At 47.9% G+C, this 25,582-nt stretch overlaps 1 protein-coding gene across 2 annotated transcripts in view; it reads right to left on the reverse strand.

Moving 5' to 3' along the window:
• Positions 1–4,648: 4,648 nt before the first annotated feature.
• ETFB (electron transfer flavoprotein subunit beta) overlaps positions 4,649–25,582 on the reverse strand; it is an 83,986-nt gene continuing 63,052 nt past the window's right edge. For both annotated transcript variants that reach the window (XM_030212749.1, XM_030212750.1), the window contains exons 4-7: positions 15,903–15,965; positions 8,820–8,978; positions 8,338–8,517; positions 4,649–4,900 (exon numbers count right to left, since the gene is read on the reverse strand). In XM_030212749.1, the coding sequence (XP_030068609.1) occupies positions 8,347–8,517; positions 8,820–8,978; positions 15,903–15,965 (393 nt within the window). In that variant the 3' untranslated portion in view covers positions 4,649–4,900; positions 8,338–8,346. The remainder of the gene's footprint in view (positions 4,901–8,337; positions 8,518–8,819; positions 8,979–15,902; positions 15,966–25,582) is intronic.

The following is a 25,582-nucleotide window of genomic DNA, read 5'->3' on the forward strand; positions in this document are numbered from 1 at the left end:
CCTTTGTCGCCATTGCTATTGAATGTATTGATGTCTTCCCTAGGCTAAGTCTTCATTTCTGCTGGCTTTAATGTTTTCAGTTATGCCGATGACATAATCTTGTTACCGGTAGCTCAGACTGTGGAAAAAACTGCAGCTAGGATAAAAGACTGTATTTCTGTTCTTGAACTGTGGATTAACTCCCACTCTCTGAAGCTAAATAAGGATAAAATGAAGTGGTCAGAATTTTGTTTTTAAAGAAAATATTAAGATATTAGGAGTTACCTTATCTGGTTCCCTTACTTAGAATCACAAGTTAACCTTCTTAAGAAGTATTTTCTTTTGTTAAAAAAAAATTAGAAAAATCCGCAATATGTTTGTCAGACTTGTTATGCAAAGTTTACTTCTTTCAACTCTGGACTATAGTAATAATGCATATGCAGGATGTCACAAAAAATCTTATGAGAAAAATTCATTCAAAATAAAGCAGCTCGTCTGATCTTTTAGTTTTCAAAAGTGTCAGAGCTACTCCTCTGTCGTTGGACCTCCACTAGTTGCCAGTGGAGGCCCGTGTTCAGTTTAAGGTGTGCACGTTAGTTTTTAAGATCTTATATGGGTTAGCTCCAGCCCACCTATCCCATTGGTTTCAAACTGCTATTAAAAATAAGGTTCTTTGAGACAATCTCGGTTAGCTTAGCAGAGTTTAAAAAGGGGTTGGACGGTTTCCTAAAGGACAAGTCCATAAACCGCTACTAAATGGACTTGGGAAACATCCACAACTTCAGGAATAACATGTATAGAATGTTTGTACATTTGGGAAGCTTGCCAGGTGCCCTTGGCCTGGATTGGCCGCTGTCGTGGACAGGATGCTGGGCCCGATGGACCCTTGGTCTTTTCCCAGTATGGCATTACTTATGTACTTATTATACTCCAACTGGGAATTTTCAGCCAGTCTTTCATATTAGGTGCCTGTTATTTGGAATTTTATTCCATCAAACATTAGAATTACTAACTATGCTGTTTTTAGGAAATTTTTAAAAACATTTCTTTGTAATACAATTTTAGCTTAGTAATTGTATATGTCGTATTTGATTTTGCAATGTTCACTCACAGGGTATGCCTGTTTTCTTTTAATGCAATTCGTGCTGAACCTTTTAGGGTAAGCTGCAGAATGTAATGTTAGAAGTGGCTATATCTCAGATATCTTTGTTTTCTAGTGAAGTTATGGATAAATTTGTTAATGTGGATTCCAATATATCTGTTTTGGATAAAAGGTTACAAACTGTTGAAATGCAAGTTACTAGTCTACAGGCAATGCCTGTCTCTTCTATTAAGAACTTTTATAGTCTACATTTGAAATTAGAAATGACTGAAATTGCAGATAGATCTAAGAACCTGCATTTCTTGAATTTTCATCTATATATTTCCTTTCACCCAAGACTCTTTTGAGGAAATATCTCAAGGAGGTCCTGGGTTTAGCAAACGCTGCACTAATACCTCCAGTGTTTTTTTTTCTAAAGAAAAAGGTTCCGGTACTCAAATGCGAGGCCACCCTTCAGGGGTGGGGTGATCACTGAGGGACCCACCCCATAACAGCCAGACCCCCTGCAACCAGTCACAGAATCTATGACAAGGCAGAATTGGTGTGTAGGGCCTTAGCTCTTTCATTAAAACTTGGGGACAATGGGTCAATTTTAGCAGGCAATGGAAAAGGTGCTGGTACTCAGTACCCCCAAGCACCCCCTCAAAAAAGCCCTGAATACCTCTAATTGTTATTATTTAACTAGTAAGAAGATTACTTGAAGTCAGGTAGCAGACCAGTTGGTACCTGCTAAGGTAGAGTTGACTGCTTTTCTTGAAGATTCACAAGATGTGATCCAAACAAGGTCTACCCTCCTCGTGACATTTACAAATGAAAGCGATAAGGCTCTCATTCTTTACTTTAAGAAAGATGAGAACTTGTGGAGCAAAAATAATGACTTTTCCAGATGTGACTAGGGCCATGCAGCTTAGACGGAAGGCCTTTTTGGCACTGAAGTTGAAGGTACTGTCCCTGGGTGCTACCTTTTTTCTTAAATTTCCATGCAAAAGTGTTTGATTTTGTTTCAAAGTAAAGATTATCCCCCCTGTTTACTAAGCCATGCAGCAATGCCAAAAAAACCCATGCAAAGTGGAATTAGTGCGCAGCTCAGTAAACAGAGGGGTATGTTTTTGGGAATCCGTTTCAACTTGAACATTTTCTTAAGGGTAATGAGAAGTAGACTGTGATATTTGAGTACATTATTAGTGAAACGCTGTTTAGTATTAGGCTTGTCCTAATTTGATTGCTTGTGTTGTTTGCTTTATAATTTGTATCTTCAACCCCCTTGACATGGGCTAGTTAGCTCTCTTATTTTATTATACATTTTCTTTTTCTGTAATAGTTACATGGAAGCTACTTGCTTGTCCTTGTTTTGTATTATAATATATTGCAATAAAGGGGTTAAAAAAAGGCTGTAATGTTGCTTGTGTTTCGCAATAAAAATATTACAACATACAGTAATATTACTCAGTTATTGTGCTGACATCTTCTATTACAGTGCCAGTAGTTTCATTCTTGCCTTTGTTTATGGCCTCGACTTATACACGGGTCACACCAATTTTGACCATTTTTAGTCCTAAAATTGCCCCCGACTTATCTATGAGGTGGACTTACAGTCGGTATCAATAAGCCGATAGTCGGTGTTAAGGAGCAGTAAACTATAATTGGTCTTAATTGGTACCAATGATCAGTTATGCATGTAACTGCCCTTGATTGGTATTCTATAAGTTGTGTGTTCAAATTCCAGAGTATGCAATATCAAGGGGCGTGGACCTGAAATGGGCATGGGCAGACTGGGGGTGTCCAAACAACAGCACAGAGGGTCCAAACTACAGAACAAAGTCCAAATAGCAAAAAAAGCACCAAGAGCCTTCAAAATCAGGACACAGTTCGTTTAATTGTATAACTTGAACATCAATCTTCCATAAGTGACCTGACACGGGCCGTGTTTCGGCGTACAGCGCCTGCGTCAGGGGTCTGTATTAAATATAGATAACAGTGTGGTTCAAAAATAGCAAATAAAAGTGTATTCCTTAAGAATGCTATTTTTGAACCGCATTGTTATCTATGTTTGATAAAGACTTTTCATGCAGGCACTGTGCACCAAAACATGGCCCATATTCAGTCATTTATGGAACACTGATATTCACGTCATACGATTAAAAGAACTGTGTCCTGATTTTAAAGGCTCTTGGTGCTTTGTTTGCTATTTAGATTGGGAGGGGGGGTGTCAGACATTACATCTATGGTCTACAGAACACTAACATTTACTTGTTTAACTGCCTATAGTTAAGCCCCAGCATTTATGCCAACCATTGAACAAAAATGCTCACGCCTAAATGTGAACTTAACGCTAGTATTCTGTAACTGCAGATATGCACACAACTGCTGTTACACAACTTGCGCTTAATACACATCATCCTGGTGCCTACCTTTAGGCAATCAACACAGAATTACCCCCTAGGTGCACATCTAGGAACTTATGAGCTGTGCTCACCCTGACATTTGGTGTGGAAAGGGTAAGAGAGAGTGGGAGGTGCACATCAACCTTTTCTGCTCCCATCCAGTGGGTTGCTGTGCTTACTCAAAATCTGCCTCTCTGTATGAGGGTTTGTTTAAGCTGGTGGTGAGGTGGTACAGTGGAGATGGTATGTGTATGCAGAAAGAGGAGGCAGTATGTGTAGAGGGGATAGGTAGTGGTGGGATATGCGTGCAGTGTGTACAGTCTTTCTATGTGGAGAGAAGCTGGGAGTGTATTTGGATGAGATGTGTATGGTGTTGGTAGGTGAAGTGTCCACAATAGATCATGATGACATTGTGTGCAATGGGTTGTTGTGTGATGGTATTGTGTGCAGGATGTTTGTAAGGGATGGGGAAGTGTGTGCACTGGGTGGAGAGGTGGGGTGTATATGAATAGGGAAGATGGTGAATAGGGATAGGAGGTAGCAAAATGATACGTGTAGGCCAGGGTGTACGAAAATAGGAAATAGGGATGCCTTGCAGGTGTGCTTGCAGTTTGTCGGTGGAAGAGGGGATGGATGGTGGTGGTGGTGATATAGAGTATGTCCACTGTGTGTGTGATCTGTGTATGAGGTATATGCTGTTTGTGTGTGTGGGGTGTAAATTAGTGATATGCATGCTTAGTGCATCCTGAGCTCACTGGCACACCTTTAAACTTTTAACATCCACAAATCTGAATTAGTACATTCATAAATCAGAAAAAAAAAAGGTTGGAAACTAAGCCAAAAGCACATCCATAGGATGCATGGATACTGATGGTGGTATGCAGTATGTATAAGATGTGTATAGTGTCCTCAAATGAGCAAATGTTGTGCCTGCTATGTAAGCATGGCAGAATTCCTTGAAAACCACCTCAGAATTTACTGCAAATGCTCATCTCAAAACTCTCACTAGAGTCTACTTTTGGAGTTCACATGTGTAATATGCACAGGTAACACTGTGCAGGGGAAAGTTGCAGCTCTGCAGAATGTGTGTGTTTCTCTCATCTCTCAGACAATGCCAGTGACAACTTCAGTGCACTCTTGAAACCCTCTACTCCAAAAATACAATAAAAATAGTACACATCAGTACTCCAAAGCATGACAGAACTAGTTCATTTATTTAAACAGATGATCATTTACAGATGTGTTGAAGCTTTTGTCATTTTGCCCAAAGGCAAAAAGATTTCTACAATCATCAAGGTGCAGGACATAGTCCCGCTCCCAGGAAGAATTCAAAAAATCTGAGGCAGCAGCAATACACTTCTGTGTTAACACAGAGCCCTTCCCTTGACCTTCCCTCTTCCACAAAGGATGAGACCAGCAGAATCCCAAAGGCCACCTGCAACAGGAGAAAGCAAACAAAATCACTCCTGAACTGCTTAACACTTAGAAACTGGTTCAACACAACGCACAGCGAGACCTAAAATACAAGCTTTTGGAACATGCAGCCTTTCTTTGGCTGTGTGAGAGAAAATCAGTGTTCTTCCCACTAACAAGCGATTTGCCACCCAAACACAGAGAGGAAAGACAAGCACTGGGAGTTATCTTTCATTCTGGAGACACAGGAGCAGAGATAAAATGGAAATAATTTTGCACACCCTGCGATAGTGTCAAGGGAGATGCGTGTCCCTGATAGTGTCTCTGATAATCCCCCGAGCTGGTGTTTCATTCAGCTGTTATACTTCGGCCCAAGAAAACAACTCAGTGCCACTGATCCATAAAGTGCAGCAATTCAGAAGCTGGAAGAGGACTAAAAGGAGGGGGGGGGGGCACATTATGAGAATTCAGTATGACTAGAGTTGCACAGGGACAGAAATTTCACCCATCCCCAATAGAATCTAACCCATACCCATCTGTACCTGTTAAGATCAAATTCCATCCCCATAATTAATCTCCTCCATCCCCACACCCGTACCCCGCAGGAGTCGATGCTATTATTTATTTGCTCGCAGCCCCCGTTTTCCTCCCAAACCCAACAGCCTCCCATGGCTTTTTGAATGATATTCACTTTTCAACCAATGAGTGTTCCAAGCCTCTGTCTGGTGTTCCAGCTGCCTCTGGGCATTCCAAGCCTCATTCTGGCACTCCAACTGCCTCTCTCCATACATTCCAAGCCTCACTCTGGTGCTTCAATTGACTCTCTCAGTGCATTCCAAGCCTCATTCTGAAGTCACTAGAGATTTTAACTACACTCCTGCGGGAATCGCATGGCAACTTCTTCCATCTCTGCAGGAATCCTATGTAAAATTCTTCCATATTCATGGGAATCCTGCGGGTTCCATGGGATTCCCGCAATCACCATTCCCATGCAGCTTTTTAAGTATGACACAAGACAGGTATACACAGACAGCAGAACGGGGTGGACCCCTGAGGCCATAGCCCCACCAATATTTTGCTCAAAATAGCATCAGCAATTAGAGAGCTTGGGGTAGGGCTGGAGATTGGTTAGAGGAGCCAAACAAATCAAAAATGTGTTCCAATACTCCAGCAGGCACAGAAGAGTGGCCCTTTTTGCAGCCTCTCCTCAATTGCTGCACTTTCTTGATCAGTGGCACAGAGCTGTTGTCTTGGGCCCGATGTATAACAGATGAAACGCCAGCTTGGGGGATTCTCAGGGACACACATCTCCGTTGACACTATTGCAGAGTGTGGAGAATTATTTCAATGGTATTTCTGCTCCTGTGCCTCCAGAATGAAAGATAACTCCCTAAAGCAGTATTGTAACTGAAGTCCCTATTTGGATGGAAGGGCCAAACAAACCAAACTCCAGCCCCACCCCAAGCTCTCTAATTGCTGATGCTATATTGAGCAAAATATCGGTGGGAGCTACGGTCACAGGGGCCTACCCCATTCCATTGCCTTTGTGTACCTGTTTTGTGTCATACTGAATTCCCATAATGTGACCCCCTCTCTTGAGTCCTGCCCCTCCTGCAGCCTCTCCTGAATTGTTGCACATTTTGAAGATCCAGCAAGGTCTGCAGTACCATAGTGGGGAGGGAGTGGGGGCAGACATCGAATGAGTCTAGAGGTCCTATATGTAATTTTATGAAATTCCAGCTCAACAGACAGATGGGAATCTTAAGTGGCCCCTCTCTGTTTAACCCTAACAAATTTCTAACTCCTTTCCACATTGACCTAATGCCTGTCCTCTCTGGAAACCTCGGCAAACATTATACTATAGCAGCACACACTTGAAGGATAGCAGGATAGCCTGGGATAAGCACCAATCTGATGTTTTAAAGGATACAATAGCCCCCCGATTTGCTAATACCCAATTCAGAAGCTGATGTAACAAGCTGTGCGTTAAGGCTGCATGTATACAAAAAGAATTCTTGTGCCCAATGCAATACAGAAATCGTATGCAAATAATGTGTGCAAAAAGACATGCATAAACACGGAAAAGCACACTGATCACACATCGGGAATGCGTCTGCAGCAGAATATTAAAACTATTTACATGATACCTTAATGCACAAATATACATCTGTATTCAACGCACTGCCCATCATTTCACAACTGCAGCACCTTCTCCTTAATCACCACAGTTCCTCATCCCCCCCCCCCCCCCCCCCCCCCGCTGTTCTTTGTTTTGACCCACACCTTAATAAAACAAGAAAAAAAGCTGCAGGTCCCTCATGCTTACACAAAAGAGAAGAAACTGGCATGAAACCCTTGCTAATGCTAGCCATGTAAGAACAAGCTTTCTACTGTTCCTTGACCTAGCATTAGAAAACCGCATGCTCAGCCTCTGGGTCTTCTCTGCATCTGGGTTTAACAGCTAATACCTTCATTACTGTGGGATTTCAATGAGCTGTGTGCTGATGTCGGTATGAGTCTTTGTGCATAGCTTGCTCGTGCACAAAACTCCCCCAAGCAGGGCGACTGCAGTAGCACAGAAAACTGCACATAGAATGGTGTGCAAAGCCTCCCACATGTTGCTATATCGGCATCTGGGCAAGTCCCCATCTTTTAACAGAAAATCTGGAGCAGGAGGGGTCTGCAAGCATCAGGTTGAGAGCAGATCCAACTTCCCTCCTAATGTGTGAAGTTGGAATATCACTGCAAGCACTGACAAGTGGCTTTTGTACCTGTTTGTTTATCATTAAATTAGGCAATCCATTAATTAGACAAAGTAACTGTCAGCCTTAAATTCACTGTATCTTGCAAGTGTTGGAGATAATTAATGCTGTGTCACTATGTACTGTTCATAGGTGTGAAAGTGATGAAGGAAGTGTTAAGGAATAAGATTTAAGAAACCGACACACCCTAAGGTTCTGAAAGGAAAGGGTGCATCTAGCTGATCTCTAATAAAAGGGGATATGGGGGGGGGGGGGCACCCCAGGAAGGAAAGGTAGCATCCTGCAGATCTCTACTAAAGGGGATGGGGAGAGGGGGCAGAGTAGAGGAAATCCCAGGAAGGAAAAGGAGCATTCTGCAAATCCCTTCATCCCTGCCCCCCCCCCCCCCACACTTTAGTAAAGGAAACATCTTGAAGAGGAGGAGGGGCATGCCTACCCCAGTACTTTGCTCTGCACTACGCAGGCTAGACACAGTCGCCTTGGAGAGATGCATTATGAGTAATCTACACAGTAATAAATATTAAAACAACTGCTTTAACAAATGGCTATTACATGGCTAAATATTTCAGCCCTGGAGCTCTGTGTACAGAAAAGTGTGGGGGGGGGGGGGGGGGGGAGAGAGACAAGGTGAAGGAGAGATTTATCAGCAATTCTAGATTCATAGACTTGTACTTTCTTAGCTATAGAAATCTCTCACCAGTGAGAGTTAGATCCTGCCAACCTCCTTCAGCTTAGTCACCAGATCTTCAGTGGTCTCCACCTTCAACCCAGCCTGGCGCTGAGGGGGCTCTTCCACACTCAGGATCTGCACTCGTGAGGTCAGGGTTATGCCAAGGTCTTCAGGTTTCACCGTCTCTATCTTTTTCTTCTTCGCTTTCTGAGTACAGAAGTAAGAGAGTAAACCAGCAGCATCAGGGTAACAAGGGAATAAGAACAGGGTACAGAGCCTGCCACGGAGGGCTCAGGGGATACAGAGGCTACCACGGCTGGCTAAGGGGATACAGAGCCTGCAACGGAGGGCTCAGGGGATACAGAACCTGCCACCTCCAGGCCCGGAGAGATCAGGAAAAAGGCAGATGGATGCAAAGCCTATCACTTCTAGACTGCACAGTTCATGGTATCATTAACATTGGTACTATGCAGTGACACATTCCCTCTTTCCACATGTTCCAGACTGACCATGATATTAGGCAGTGTAGCGTAGCGTGGCTCATTCAGACGCAGGTCTGCCGTCACTACAGCTGGCAGCTTTATACTGATTGTCTCCAGCCCACCATCAATCTCTCGCACAACCTTCAACTTCTCCCCTTCCACCTTCACCTCCGAGGCAAAGGTCCCCTGTGGGACAAGTAACAGGAATGAGTCAGAGTTAAGTAGTGCCGCTCTTTTAGAGCAACAGAAGTGAAGGAGGAAGACAGGCAGGGATAGAAAAGCAAGCAAAGCCAGATACAGATGGCGAAAAGAGGAAGAGAATTCATAGATAAGGAGGAGAAAAAGACAAGAGCAAAGGGAGAAGAGTTTAGAATGGAAGGTAGAAGTAACCGAAGGGATAATGGAGAAAGGGCATTATAAGGAGACATAAGGAAGGGAGGGTTGTTGAATGAGAGAAGAAGGTTCCCTGCAACAATACAGAGGCAGAATACAGTGATGTTTTACATTAGAGTATCAATGACCAAAAGAAATACAACTTCTGCTCTCCCCCTTTAAACACCATGCCTGGGAGGCACTAAGAACTCTTCCAAATCCTAAGACCTGGAGGGATGTTCCCTTAGACAATTCCATGCAGTGGCTCTTTAGGATTTGAAGGTAGTACTATGGTAGCGGCAACACCTTCCTTTCCTCACTCCGCAGGACCGAATATGCTGCCTCCACGGTACACTCGATCTCAGCAGATTCAAGTCCAGGTCTCCTGAGACGAAGTGTTATGACCTGAAGCGACAGCCAGCCCATCATATGCCTTTCTTAATAAAAGAGAAACATGCAGGCTCCTCAACTTTCGATTTAATGACCTGCCCTTCCAAATCCAAGCTGAAAATGAGTTACATAGGCATTTCTTTGACTCAGAAGGCTGACAACTTTAAGATCTGTGTTCGAGATAATGGTGGGTGAAGCGACTTGCTTTAGGTCATACATAATATCAATGGAAGGCGTGGGAGTTGCCCCCTTTCCCTGGTTCTCAGCCTGCTTTCTAACTAGTGGACTAATACAGACTAACTACAAATGATCAATGTGCTAAGATAGAACAAAGCTTCACTATCACATCCCAATTCACCCAAGGTAAAATTATGTATCATACCTGATAATTTTCTTTCCATTAATCATAGCTGATCAATCCATAGACTGGTGGGTTGTGTCCATCTACCAGCAGGTGGAGATAGAGAGCAATCCTTTTGCCTCCCTATATGTGGTCATGTGCTGCCGGAAACTCCTCAGTATGTCGAAATCAAAGCTCCATCCGCAGGACTCAGCACTTAGAGAATTACACCCACAAAGGGACACTCTGCCCAGCTCACCACCGCCGAAACGGGGGAGGGGAATTAACCCAGCTCATCCCCACATAAGTGGGGGAGGGGAATCCGTCCAGCTCATCCCCGCGGAGCGGGGGAGGGACACCACCCCGCCGATGCAGGGGGATCTGGCTTATCCTGCAACCGCAAGAGGAGCTGACTGACCCTAACACCGCCGAAGCGGGAGGGAGCACCGGCAGAATTTAGGTCTCAATCCAGCCCTGTAAAACGGAGGGGAGAGGAATGCAGCAGCTCACTGTAACACAAAATCGTCTCAACTCCTGAAGAATCCAATTGAAAAAAACTTGAACACGAAGTCCTCCTGAACAGGAACTGAAGACTAAACTTGAACCTGAAATGCAACCAGAATAAAAACAGTACAGATATCTGGGAGGGGCTATGGATTGATCAGCTATGATTAATGGAAAGAAAATTATCAGGTATGATACATAATTTTACCTTCCATATCATCATGCTGATCAATCCATAGACTGGTGGGATGTACCGAAGCAGTACTCACCCAGGGCGGGACATAGAAATCCCTAACCGCAACACTGAAGCTCCAAACCGGGCCTCCGCCCGAGCAGCCACAGTCAAGCGGTAATGCCTGGAGAAGGTATGAGCCGATGCCCAAGTTGCCGCCTTGCAAATCTCTTCCAAGGAGACGGACCCGGCCTCCGCCATCGAGGCCACCTGAGCTCTAGTGGAGTGAGCCTTCAGCCAGATAAGCGGCACCTTCCCCGCGGCCACATAAGCCGCTGCAATGGCTTCCTTGACCCATCTTGCCACTGTAGGCTTAGCAGCCTGCAGACCCTTACGAGGACCAGCAAACAGGACAAACAGATGATCCGACTTCCGGAAATCATTGGTCACTTCCAAGTATCTGATGATGACTCGTCTCACATCTAGATATTTGAGAGCAGAGTACTCCTCTGGGTAGTCCTCCCTACGAAAGGATGGGAGACAGAGCTGCTGATTCACATGGAAGCGAGAAACAATCTTGGGCAGGAAGGAAGGCACTGTGCGAAAAGACACTCCTGCTTCAGTGAACTGCAGAAAGGGCTCTCGACATAGCGCCTGGAGCTCGGAAACTCTTCTGGCTGAAGTGATAGCCACCAAAAAGACTGCTTTCAACGTCAGGTCTTTCAGAGATGCCCTCGACAAGGGTTCCAAAGGCGGCTTCAGCAAGGCTCTTAGCACCAGATTGAGATTCCACGCAGGTACCACTGAGTGCAGAGGAGGGCGCAGGTGATTAACTCCCTTGAGAAAGCGCACCACATCTGGCTGCGAAGCTAGGGAAGCACCCTTCAGGCGGCCCCTGAAGCAAGCCAGAGCCGCTACCTGGACTTTAAGGGAACTGAGCGACAGGCCTTTCTCCAGACCTTCTTGCAGGAACGCCAACACTGAAGAAATTGGAGCAGTGAAGGGAGAAAGTGAGCCTGCCTCACACCACGATGCAAAGGTACGCCAAACCCTGGCGTAAGCAGTAGAAGTAGAGCGCTTCCTCGCTCTCAGCATAGTGGCGATGACCTTGTCTGAGAAGCCCTTCTTCTTCAGACGCTGCCGCTCAATAGCCAGGCCGTAAGACCAAAGGGGGAGGGATCCTCCATCACCACGGGACCCTGATGCAACAGGCCCGGTCCTGCTGGCAGCCGCAGAGGGCCGTCCACTGAGAGCCTGATCAAGTCCGCATGCCAGGGGCGTCTGGGCCAGTCCGGACCCACCAGGATTATCCTGCCCGGATGCTTTGCCACCCGGTCTAGCACCCTGCCCAACATGGGCCAGGGCGGGAACACATAGAGAAGCTCCTGTGTCGGCCACTGTTGGAGAAGAGCATCTACTCCCAGAGATCGAGGGTCCCGTCCTCTGCTGAAAAAGCGCGGCACTTGGCAATTGGCCAATGACGCCATCAGATCTAGGCACGGCTGGCCCCAGCGCTTCGTGATGTCCAAGAACGCCTGAGCCGATAGCTGCCACTCTCCGGGATCCAAGGTATGGCGACTGAGAAAGTCCGCCTTGACATTCATGACTCTGGCAATGTGGGCGGCCGACAGCTGTTCCAGGTTCGCTTCCGCCCACTGGCATAGATTCATGGCCTCCTTGGCTAGAGGGGCGCTCTTGGTACCTCCTTGGCAATTGACATAGGCCACAGCCTTGGCATTGTCCGACAGGACCCATACTGGCTTCAACGCCAGTACCGGGAGAAATTCCAAAAGCGCCAACCGAATGGCTCTGAGTTCCAGGAGGTTGATAGACCACTTTGCCTCTGCAGGAGACCAGAGCCCCTGCGCTGTCCTTCCCAAGCAGTGGGCTCCCCAGCCCGTCAAAGAGGCGCCCGTCGTGACGACAACCCATTCCGGGGTCAAAAGAGGCATCCCTGCGGACAACTTGTCTGTCCTCAGCCACCAGCTCAGCGCCTTGTGCACCGCTGGGTCCAAGGGAAGGCGCACAGCGTAATCCTCCGACACTGGAGTCCAGCACTGCAGCAGAGAGAATTGTAGTGGTCTCATATGAGCCCTGGCCCAGGGCACTACTTTCATCGTGGCCGTCATAGAGCCCAACAGCTGCACATAGTCCCAAGCCCGAAGAGGAGAGGCTACTAGGAACTGGTCCACCTGAGCCTGAAGCTTGACAATCCGATTGTCCGGCAGGAACACTCTGCCCACTTGGGTGTCGAAACGAACTCCCAGATACTCCAGGGACTGAGTCGGGCGCAGCTGGCTTTTCTCCCAGTTGATGATCCACCCCAGGGAGCTCAAAAGAGCAATCACCCGGTCTACAGCTCTGCCGCACTCTGCATAAGAGGGGGCTCGGATCAACCAGTCGTCCAGATAAGGATGGACTTGTACTCCTTCCTTTTGTAGGAAGGCCGCGATGACCACCATTACTTTGGAGAAGGTCCGCGGAGCAGTAGCCAACCCGAACGGGAGGGCTCTGAACTGGAAGTGTCGGCCCAGGACTGCAAAACGCAGAAAGCGTTGATGAGGAGGCCAGATGGGAATATGCAAGTAAGCTTCCTTGATGTCCAAGGATGCCAGGAACTCCTCTGCCTTCACTGCCGCTATAACAGAGCGGAGAGTCTCCATTCGGAAGTGCCGAACTTTCAAGGCCCGATTGACCCCTTTGAGGTCGAGGATAGGCCGTACAGAACCTCCTTTCTTTGGTACCACAAAGTAAATGGAGTAACGTCCCTTGCCAAGCTGATCTTCTGGCACCGGAACGACCGCACCCAGGAGGATCAGATTGTCCAAAGTCTGCTGCACTGCCACAGCTTTGACCGGAGACTTGCAGGGAGAGTGCACAAACCCGTCTCTTAAGGGTCGGCAGAACTCTAGCTTGTAGCCGTGTCTGATGACTTGCAGCACCCTGGTCCACTCGCCCAGAAACGAGGGCAGGCGTCCTCCAATCCGCACTGGGCCATGGACCAGGGCCCTGTCATTGGGTACGAGACCCTGGGGGAGGACCGGAGGACGCACCTCCGGAACGGCGGTCTCTGCGAAAGGAATGCTGCTTGGGGAGAAGTTCCTTTTGAAGGAAGAGGGGGCAGAGGAGTCCGACTTGCCCGGGCGGTACCGACGGGCTTCCTGAAACCGTCCTCTGGAGTTACCGGGGCGAGCACTGGCCCGAGCCCTGACCTCTGGTAACCTCTTGCCCTTAGACGTGCCGAGATCTGTCACAATTTTGTCCAGCTCGACCCCAAAGAGCAGCTTGCCTTTAAAAGGCAACTTAGCCAGGCGGGACTTATAGGCGTGGTCAGCAGACCAATGCTTCAGCCAAAGCCACCGCCACGCAGAGACTGTCTAAGCCATACCTTTAGCCGAGGCTCTCAAGACATCATACAGCAAGTCTGCCAAATAAGCCAAGCCCGATTCCAGGGCCGGCCAATCAGCCCTCAAGGAAGGGTCCGAGGGGGAAGCCCGCTGCACAATCGTCAGGCACGCCCTGGCCACATAGGAGCCGCAAACTGAGGCCTGCAAACTTAAAGCAGCCGCCTCGAAGGACGACCTTAAGGCCGCCTCCAATCTTCTGTCTTGGGCGTCCTTTAGGGCTGTGCCACCTTCCACCGGCAACGCCGTTTTCTTAGTCACTGCAGTGATTAAAGAATCCACGGTAGGCCAAAGAAAGGCCTCCCGTTCACTTTCAGGCTGAGGATAGAGGCGGGACATAGCCCTAGCCACTTTGAGGCTCGCTTCCGGGACATCCCATTGAGCCGAAATCAAGGTGTGCATGGCATCATGCACGTGGAAGGTTCTAGGCGGGCGCTTCATCCCCAGCATAATGGCGGAGCCAACAGAGGCTGAGGGAGAGACGTCCTCCGGAGAGGAAATCTTCAAAATGCTCATGGCCTGCACTAACAGGTTGGGCAAGTCCTCTGAGCGAAAACTCCGCGCTGCAGAGGGGTCATCCGCTCCATCCGAGCGGGAATCCGTCTCCTCCAAGGAATCCCCAAAGGACCGTTGGGAGAACTCAGATACGCTGCCCTCATCTACATCAGAGGAGACAGAGTCCTCTAGGGCCTGGAAATCCACCAGAGGGCGTTTGCTTCCGGAGGCCTCAACCCCTTTGTCAGACATGGGGGCAGGGGCAGCGTTTTGCATAAGAAAAGCCTGATGCAGCAGCAAAATGAACTCAGGGGAGAAACCCCCCGAACTGTGCACTTCTGCAGCTTGGGCCACGGCCCTAGACGCACCCTCAACCGGCGCTCGCAAGAGCGGGGGAGAAACGTGCTGCGCATCCAAAATGGCGTCCGGCGCGAAACTCCGAGAAGGAGCCGTGCGGGAAGAACGGCGCTTAACTTTGGCTGCTTTCTTACCGTCGCCCGAATCAAGGGCGACCATAGGATTAACGTCTCCCAGCTCGAGGGCGGCCCAAGTAGAAGCCGACCGAGCAGAGTGGCCGGCCAACATGGAGTGGGCGAGCAGCAGGGGATGGGCGCTTATGGCGGGAAAAACCACCGCACCGGAGGAAGAACCGGAACATTGACCGGACTCCAAACTGATGCTCAACAAAGGCGATTCAGGCTTTGAAACCCCCGCATCCCCGCTAGACGCACACACGCGGTCCGGGGAGTGAATCTTCGCGCCCTCGCCCTCCGACGCCATAAGCCACGTGGAGACCAAACGGGGAACCCCCTGCCCGCTATAAAAAGGTTAAAATTACCTGCTTCTCGCTCCGAGCTGTAACAAACTGGTGTCCCAGTGAGCAGCTGCAATAGACGTTGAAATAAACGCCCTTAAAGGACGTCCAAATTTTTTTTTTTTTTAAACGGAGCCAGCGGGAGGGGGGAGAAAAGGTGGGACCTGGCACCACCAGGTTTGCACTTGCTCAAGAAGAGCCCTCAACCCCAGGTACTCAACAAAACCTAAAAATTAGGCTTGGAGACCTAGCCAGAGCTGCTGCTGTGTGTGACCACCACCTGCTGAGATAGAGAACATACTGAGGAGTTTCCGGCAGCACATGACCACATATAGGGAGGCAAAAGGATTGCTCTCTATCTCCACCTGCTGGTAGATGGACACAACCCACCAGTCTATGGATTGATCAGCATGATGATATGGAATCAAAGGTTTTCACACTGTCAATTATTTATCTACAATACAGGAACACGAAACCAAACCAGTGATGTTGTTGGTTCCAGGACAGATTGTTTCACTTCAACTTAAATAACCCTGTGTCAGGAGAGAAGCAACGGCAAACCAGAACAACAGGGGACTCTGCAGTACAGGGACAGAGGGGAAAAAGGGCTGGAGCTCACCTGAGGCCAGTCGAGCACGGCTGCAGTCATCTGTCCAGTCTGGTTACAGTCATCGTCAATAGCCTGCAACAACAGTAGTGGAAAGCGAATGTCACGCAAGCTCCCGGCACAGAGAAGAGAGGCACGAGAGCTGAAGGTCACTTCCTGTATAAACAGCTTCTATTTTATCTGCAGGGAATTGCCTGAGCCAGGACTTTAATCCCCTAATTCTAGAAAGGTGCATGCCCAAATTTGCAACTAGCATGCAAATTTGCACGCGCAAGTTAAAGAGCATACTTTGATTTAATAAGGAGCTGATAATTGGTGTTAATGAGCAATTATAATTGGTCTTAGCTGCTCTTAGTCACTATTGTATAATTTGCACGGTCAAATTCCAAAGCACAGAACTTCAAGAGGGGTGTGTCAGCAAGTTATGTGCCTACAGTTACGCACAAGCATTTATGCCAGCCACTGAGCTAGCACAAGACCTCGCAACTAAAGTTACGCGAATAAATATGGACTTACGTTAGTATTCTATGACAGCAGTTAGGCGCACAACTGCCAAAAAATTTGCGCTTAATATGCATCATCCCAGCATCTAAATTTCGGTGAGCTTTTGAGAATTTACCCCTAACTGTTTCCAAGTCATTAACCCTAGAAATCCTTCATCTGCTTTGCTGGTTTGCTTTTAATGGATTCCCCTAACACTCAACATAGAGAAACGCCTCTGAACTGATATAGTCTCCCTTCCTACTGCAGTGTCGCACACTCTACTTGGTCCCTGACTTGTCCGACTGTTGTTGTCTCACACAGAGTGACTCTCTGTGCCTGCTGCATGTCACGCTGATTTCTCCCTCCAGAGACTGCTCCATGCACCCACTACCCTTTCTATGGAGAAATATATCCTGCTATTACTAATGAGTCTGCTCTCCTCAGCTTCATACATACAATGACCCTGTATTTCAGTCCTTCTTTACATGGTATTTAAATGTCCCTGCTGTAGCCACCCTCTATTGCAAAGACTCCTAAATTTGTCCTCATGAATCCACACTCAGGCCAGGTTTTCAGGACATCCACAATGAAGACACACAAGACCAGCTTTAACATGCTGGGTCTGCGATGTAGGCAAATGCATCTCATGCTCAGTCATCAGGGGGGTATCCTGAAAACTTGACCGATCTGGGGTCCCAAGGGTGAAACTAGAACTGCTGCTTTCTCCTATATGGGATAGATAATAATACACCCTCACGGCCTTCAGCTTTCAATGCAGTATCCTGGGCTCTCTCGCTTTTACTCCAGGAATCCAGTACTGGAAGGAGCTTTAAAGAAAGAATATGAACTCAAAATGCAGCTCTTAGTCCTTTTGATCTACCATAATCTACATTTCCACTTGGCCTATCTAGTATTTGGAAAATTATTTACTTATTTGGATATGTCTCATACCTCTCTCTTACTTGGGGACTGCTAGCTCTTCTCTTCTAAAAAATTATTTGGCTCCTGGGTGCCTACAACCCAAATGCAACATTTTGGGATTTTTGAGGATTACAGCATAAATTGCTATTTTATGCCTCATGATAGTTATCAACACATATCATAAAACAATTAATAACTTTAAATCTCATAACAATTCAGAAGCTTTTTAAAGATGGAAGCATGGTCAAAACTACATAGTAAAAATTTTTTTAGATACATTAAAAGCAGGAAACCGGCCAAAGAGTCGGTTGGGCCGCTGGACGAAAATGGTGTTAAAGGGGCGATCAAGGAGGACAAAGCCGTAGCGGAGAAATTAAATGAATTCTTTGCTTCGGTCTTCACCGAGGAGGATTTGGGGGGGACACCGGTGCCGGAAAGAATATTTGAAGCGGGGGAGTCGGAGAAACTAAACAAATTCTCTGTAACCTTGGAGGATGTAATGGGTCAGTTCAGCAAGCTGAAGAGTAGTAAATCACCGGGACCTGATGGTATTCATCCCAGAGTATTAATAGAACTAAAAAATGAACTTGCGGAGCTACTGTTAGAAATATGCAATCTGTCCCTAAAATCGAGTGTAGTACCGGAAGACTGGAGGGTAGCCAATGTTACTCCGATTTTTAAGAAGGGTTCCAGAGGAGATCCGGGAAATTATAGACCGGTGAGTCTGACGTCGGTGCCGGGCAAGATGGTGGAGGCTATTATTAAGAATAAAATTGCAGAGCATATACAAAAACATGGACTGATGAGACAAAGTCAGCACGGATTTAGTGAAGGGAAGTCTTGCCTCACCAATCTAATGCATTTTTTTGAGGGGGTAAGCAAACATGTGGACAATGGGGAGCCGGTTGATATTGTATATCTGGATTTTCAGAAGGCGTTTGACAAAGTGCCGCACGAAAGACTCCTGAAGAAATTGCAGAGTCATGGAATCGGAGGTAGGGTATTATTATGGATTAAGAACTGGTTGAAAGATAGGAAGCAGAGAGTAGGATTGCGTGGCCAGTATTCTCAGTGGAGGAGGGTAGTTAGTGGGGTCCCGCAGGGGTCTGTGCTGGGTCCGTTGCTTTTTAATGTATTTATAAATGACCTAGAGATGGGAATAACTAGTGAGGTAATTAAATTCGCCGATGACACAAAATTATTCAGGGTCGTCAAGTCGCAGGAGGAATGTGAACGATTACAGGAGGACCTTGCGAGACTGGGAGAATGGGCGTGCAAGTGGCAGATGAAGTTCAATGTTGACAAGTGCAAAGTGATGCTTGTGGGTAAGAGGAACCCGAATTATAGCTACGTCTTGCAAGGTTCCGCGTTAGGAGTTACGGATCAAGAAAGGGATCTGGGTGTCGTCGTCGATGATACGCTGAAACCTTCTGCTCAGTGTGCTGCTGCGGCTAGGAAAGCGAATAGAATGTTGGGTGTTATTAGGAAGGGTATGGAGTCCAGGTGTGCGGATGTTATAATGCCGTTGTATCGCTCCATGGTGCGACCGCACCTGGAGTATTGTGTTCAGTACTGGTCTCCGTATCTCAAAAAAGATATAGTAGAATTGGAAAAGGTACAGCGAAGGGCGACGAAAATGATAGTGGGGATGGGACGACTTTCCTACGAAGAGAGGCTGAGAAGGCTAGGGCTTTTCAGCTTGGAGAAGAGACGGCTGAGGGGAGATATGATAGAAGTGTATAAAATAATGAGTGGAATGGATCGGGTGGATGTGAAGCGACTGTTCACGCTATCCAAAAATACTAGGACTAGAGGGCATGAGTTGAAGCTACAGTGTGGTAAATTTAAAACGAATCGGAGAAAATTTTTCTTCACCCAACGTGTAATTAGACTCTGGAATTCGTTGCCGGAGAACGTGGTACGGGCGGTTAGCTTGACGGAGTGTAAAAAGGGGTTAGATAGATTCCTAAAGGACAAGTCCATAGACCGCTATTAAATGGACTTGGAAAAATTCCGCATTTTTAGGTATAACTTGTCTGGAATGTTTTTACGTTTGGGGAGCGTGCCAGGTGCCCTTGACCTGGATTGGCCACTGTCGGTGACAGGATGCTGGGCTAGATGGACCTTTGGTCTTTCCCAGTATGGCACTACTTATGTACTTATGTACTTATGTTATAAGATTTAGGAAGAAGGAGTTATCAAGGCACAGTAAAATAAAAATACAATAAAGCCTTACCTGATCATTTTCTTTTCTTTAGTCAGCAAAACCATTCTGCACAAATGGAAGTAGAGAAAATTGAGGTTTACCAGTGACTTCACCGGTATAAGACTGGCGGGTGCTCACTGGAAAGATCCAGTATGCATCTGCCTAAGCAGCAGAAGGTATCTTTTTTTCAATAACCCAGCCCCTTCAACCACTGCAGCTGCAATGATAAGCAAGCGAGCAAACACAGCAGAGTGGCACTTTCTACCCTGCATATACTAGGGAACAGCCATATCATGGGAACCCTTTATGGCTGCAAATTACAATCCAACTTGGTCTTATTCTTTTTTTTTTTTTTAATGTTCAAATGAACAGAAGGGAAACACAGAGCAAAAACCAGAACCCTGGGCTGAGGTCTTCCAAGGGCAGGACTGCAGAATGGTTTCACCAACTAAAGAAAAGAAAATCATCAAGTAAGGCATAATTTCTTCTTTCTTAGGGTCAGCTTACTGTTCTGCACAAATGGGATGTACCAAAGCAGATCTATTGGACAGGGGAAGACAAGGCCCTCCAAATGACAGCTCTGCCAAAGTATGAACAGGCTCTGGCCAAGACATCCAACCTATAGTGCTCAGCAATAGGAATGGAGCGACAACCAAGTTGCCACCCTGCAAATTTCCTCAGGGGAAACTGCCTGTGCATCTACCCAAGATGCGGTCTGTGCCATGGTAGAGTGGGCCTTCAGCCCTGAGGAAACGGATGATTTCTGCAGATGTAGGCAGACTCAGTAAGCCGCCTTGATTCACCCCTCGCAATGGAGGCCTTAGAGGCTGCCTGACCCCTCCAAGGGTCATTAAAAAAAACACAAAGAGGTGGTCCGAGAGATGAAACTAATTCATCTCCTGAAGATATTGAAGCAACGTCCTCCAGACTTCCAGCTTATGATGCCTTTGGTCCGCAGGAGTCAACCCCCCTGCCACAATGGGGGGGCAAACCTCCTGATTCAAATGGAATGGTGACACCACTTTTGGCAGAAAGGATGGAATTAGACGCAAAGATACAAAATCTTCCAAGAAGGAGAGATATGGATCCCAACACAACAGGGCCTGGAGCTCCAAGATTGAATCATGCAGAGGCGATGGCCACTAGAAACACCGCCGTAAGAGCTAGGTCTTTAATAGAAGCCTAGTACAAGGGCTCAATCGGAGGACCAAATTAAGGACCCACAACGGAAAGGAAGAATGAAGTGGGGGACACAAATGCACCACTCCCTTTAGGAACCAAGTCACTTCTCTATGCAGAGCCAGACAGACACCCTTCACTTTCCCCCGAAAACTGGGCAGCGCAGCCACCTGAACCCTCCCGCCCCTGCTCCATGTTGTGCTACAGGAAACCCAAAACATCAGGAACCTGGGCCCTCCAGGGAGATTGGTATTGTTCCCCACACCAGGCCCTGACATAAACCAGGGACGTAGATTTCCTGGCGTGGAGCAGCATAGAAATCACCGCTGGTGAAAATCCATGCTTCTCTAAATGTTACATTACATTATATTTATAGGCCGCTGGTGAAAACCCATGCTTCTCTAATTGTTACATTACATTATATTTCTAGACCGCCTGACCCATAAGTTCTAGGCGGTTTACAACAAGATAAAAACTAAAAACTGAGACAAACCTTGTGAATTACAATTACCTCATCCTCTGGGCAGAGGAAAAAATTCTCCACTAGTAGATGCCTGAGATATGCTTACCAATGTCTGCAAGGCCAATCCAGTGCCACCAGCAACACCAGGTGAGAACACACAATCCTGCGCAACAAGCAGCTTTCCAGAAGCCACAGAGGAAAGAAAGAGGCTCCACTGCCAGCCAAGACTTCATCAGAGCATCTATCCCGAGAGGTCAAGTCCCTCCTTCAACTGAAAAAGCACTCCACCTTCGCACTGACCCTGGATGCCACACAGTCAAACTGAAGGGGCCCCCAGCGGTCCAGCTCCCACTCTCCTGGATCTAGGAGAGAATGGCTGAAAAAGTCCAACTGCACGTTGTCTTTGCCCTCTATATGGACTGCCAAGAGAGCCTGCAGATGCGTCTTTGCCCATTGACAGAGACTCTGGAGCCACTGCCTAACTACTGGTCCCGCCCCGCTTGTTGATGTAAGCCACAGCCATGGTGTTGTCTGACATCACTCTGACTGCCTTCTGTTCCAGAAGCAGCAAAAATTCCCACAGGGCAAGATGGACCATGCGGGTCTCCAGACGACTTGATAGACCAGGTCGCCTCCTGGGCCGAACAGGTGCCCTGAGTCATTCAACCCAGGCAATAAGTCCCCCCAACCAAGGGGACCTGCATCTGTAGTAACCAACACCCACTGAGGGGGATCGAGAGGAATCCCCTGCAACAGGAGAGGTGAACTGTCCCACCAGGCCAGACAGACAAAGTCTCACCCAGGACAGGAGTGGCAGAGGACCTGAGGAACTCGCAAGATTGGCTCATCTGGGGCCACGAAAGGAGCCCTACTTGAAGGGCTCCCTCCCTGATTTGAAGCACAACATACGGAGCCCCCCACCCTTAGAGCATCCCCAGGCAGAAGTGGAGCACTGAGCCCTACTCTTAGCTTACGGAGAAGTTTCCTCAACCAACGTCGAGGGCAGTACTGTGTGGGTCAATGTCGATGCCCGCCAGGGTGCCGAAGACTGCTCCACAGGCAGAATCAGCTGTTCCATGAGCATGGCCTGGTACTGCTCATCGAGGACAGGCATCAGCAAAGGCTTTGGAGCCAGTTAAGAGACAGCCTGGAAAAGTGTCAGTGTCAAACTGGAAGCAAGGGTCTAGCTTCCCGAAGACTTGTGCACCAGCAACTCCACTAAACAGGGAGAGTGGTCCTCTTGGTGCCAGCACGTCTTGAGTACTAGAGACTCTGATGCCCCAACTCAGTCTGAGCAGCCACTGAGGTTGATGCTTCTGGTGCCGATGTCGATGGACCGGGCTTTGAAGAGCCAAAACGTTTTTCCTGCTGGACCTGACACACCTCCTATGTCCTCACTGCATTTTTAAACAGAGAACAAGAATCAGTCTGGTGGTTAGGCCCTAGGAACCTAATGCACCAATTCTGTGTGTCCGTAACAGTAATCACCTGATTTATTTATTTATTTGCATTTTGCTCATACCTTTTTCAGTAGTAGCTCAAGGTGAGTTACATTCAGGTACACTGGATATTTCTCTGTCCCAGGACAGCTCACAATCTAAGTTTGTACCTGAGGCAATGGAGGATTAAGTGACTTGCCCAAGATCACAAGGAGCAGCAGTGGGATTTGAACTGGTCACCTCTGGATTGCAAGACCAGTGCTCTAACCACTAGGCCACTCCTCCACTCCCAATGATTACACTGGGAGGACCTCTTGAAGCCACTGGGGATCTCAGACATCAAGAAAAGAATCGCAGCCAAATTAAATTCCTCAATCGTGAAAAGTCAAAAAGCGGCTGGTGCTCAGGCCTAAATGGGCCTAAGAGCCGCAAAAAAAGAAAGAAAACTTGAAGGGCCAAAAATAACTAAGAATTAACAGGGAAATGAATAAAAACTAAAATACTGATGAAAAATAAGAAGAAAGCACTAGAAAAGTCTAAGAAAAACACGTTGAGGGGAGAATGCACAGACGCGCCCTCCTAGCTCTGGGGAAAAGAGAATGATGGACCCACGCATCGGGCTGAAGACACCCACACATGCATGGTGGGATGTTGCCAGAATTTTCTATTATATGCGCTAGGCAGCATCTGCACCAGGCTCTGGCGGATGACATCACCCACATGTGAGAATACAACTGGCCTGCTTGTCCTCTGAGAAAGTTATTTTTTTAAATCCCACTTATGCAACCTTGACTTATCCCTCCTTTCCTTTAAGGGGGGTGGAGTTATCAAGCTGCAGTAGGGCTTTAAGTAGTGTTATTTGTCCCTTAAAGCGAATGATACATACCTGTAGCAGGTGTTCTCCGAGGACAGCAGGCTGATTGTTCTCACGACTGGGTTGACGTCCACGGCAGCCCCCACCAACCGGAACAAAAACTTCGCGGGCAGTCCCGCATGCAGGGCACGTCCACCACGCATGCGCGGCCGTCTTCCCGCCCGTGCGCGACCGTTCCCGCTCAGTTGAATGACAAGCAAAAGAATGAGGAAAAAAAACGCAACTCCAAAGGGGAGGAGGGAGGGTAGGTGAGAACAATCAGCCTGCTGTCCTCGGAGAACACCTGCTACAGGTATGTATCATTCGCTTTCTCCGAGGACAAGCAGGCTGCTTGTTCTCACGACTGGGGTATCCCTAGCTCTCAGGCTCACTCAAAACAAGAACCCAGGTCAATTGAACCTCGCAACAGCGAGGGTATAACAGAAATTGACCCACGACGAACAACTAACTGAGAGTGCAGCCTGAACAGAACAAATCGGGTCCTGGAGGGTGGAGTTGGATTCAAACCCCAAACAGATTCTGCAGCACCGACTGCCCGAACCGACTGTCGCGTCGGGTATCCTGCTGGAGGCAGTAATGTGATGTGAATGTGTGGACAGATGACCACGTCGCAGCCTTGCAAATCTCTTCAATAGTGGCTGACTTCAAGTGGGCCACTGACGCTGCCATGGCTCTAACACTATGAGCCGTGACATGACCCTCAAGAGCCAGCCCAGCCTGGGCGTAAGTGAAGGAAATGCAATCTGCTAGCCAATTGGAGATGGTGCGTTTCCCGACAGCGACTCCTTTCCTATTGGGGTCGAAAGAAACAAACAATTGGGCGGACTGTCTGTGGGGCTGTGTCCGCTCCAGATAGAAGGCCAATGCTCGCTTGCAGTCCAATGTATTCAGTGGCTCAAAAGGAGGTTTCATCAGCTGGGTGAGGACGACGTTGAGATCCCATGACACTGCAGGAGGCTTGGCAGGGGGCCTTGACAAAAGCAAGCCTCTCATGAATCGAACGACTAAAGGCTCTCCAGAGATGGCTTTACCCTCTACACGATAATGGTAAGCACTAATCGCACTAAGGTGATTCCTTACTGAGTTGGTCTTGAGGCCAGACTCTGATAAGTGCAGAAGGTATTCAAGCAGGTTCTGTGCAGGACAAGAACGAGGTTCTAGGGCCTTGCTCTCACACCAAACGACAAACCTCCTCCACTTGAAAAAGTAACTCTTTTTAGTGGAATCCTTTCTAGAAGCAAGCAAGACACGGGAGACACCCTCAGACAGACCCAACAAAGCAAAGTCTATGCCCTCAACATCCAGGCCGTGAGAGCCAGAGACTGAAGGTTGGGGTGCAGAAGTGCTCCGTCGTTCTGCGAAATGAGAGTCGGAAAACACTCCAATCTCCACGGTTCTTCGGAGGACAACTCCAGAAGTAGAGGGAACCAGATCTGACGGGGCCAAAAAGGCACTATCAGAATCATGGTGCCGTGGTCCTGCTTGAGCTTCAGTAAGGTCTTCCCCACCAAAGGTATGGGAGGATAAGCATACAGGAGGCCGGTCCCCCAATGGAGGAGAAAGGCATCCGACGCTAGTCTGCCGTGTGCCTGTAGTCTGGAACAGAACAGAGGCAGCTTGTGGTTGGTCTGAGAGGCGAAAAGGTACACCGAGGGAGTGCCCCACTCTCGGAAGATCTTGCGTACCACTCTGGAATGGAGCGACCACTCGTGCGGTTGCATGACTCTGCTCAGTCTGTCGGCCAGACTGTTGTTTACGCCTGCCAGGTATGTGGCTTGGAGAAGCATGCCGAATTGGCAGGCCCAACGCCACATCCCGACGGCTTCCTGACACAGGGGGCGAGATCCGGTGCCCCCCTGCTTGTTGATGTAATACATTGCAACCTGATTGTCTGTCCGAATTTGGATGATTTGGTAGGACAGCCGATCTCTGAAGGCCTTCAGTGCGTTCCAGACCGCTTGGAGCTCCAGGAGGTTGATCTGCAGATCCTGTTCCTGGAGGGACCACAGTCCCTGGGTGTGGAGCCCATCGACATGAGCTCCCCACCCCAGGCAAGATGCATCCGTCGTCAGCACCTTCGTGGGCTGCGGAATTTGGAATGGACGTCCCAGGTCAAATTGGTCCGAA

The sequence above is a fragment of the Microcaecilia unicolor genome, chromosome 8 (assembly GCF_901765095.1).
Source record: "Microcaecilia unicolor chromosome 8, aMicUni1.1, whole genome shotgun sequence".
Lineage (NCBI taxonomy): Eukaryota > Metazoa > Chordata > Amphibia > Gymnophiona > Siphonopidae > Microcaecilia > Microcaecilia unicolor.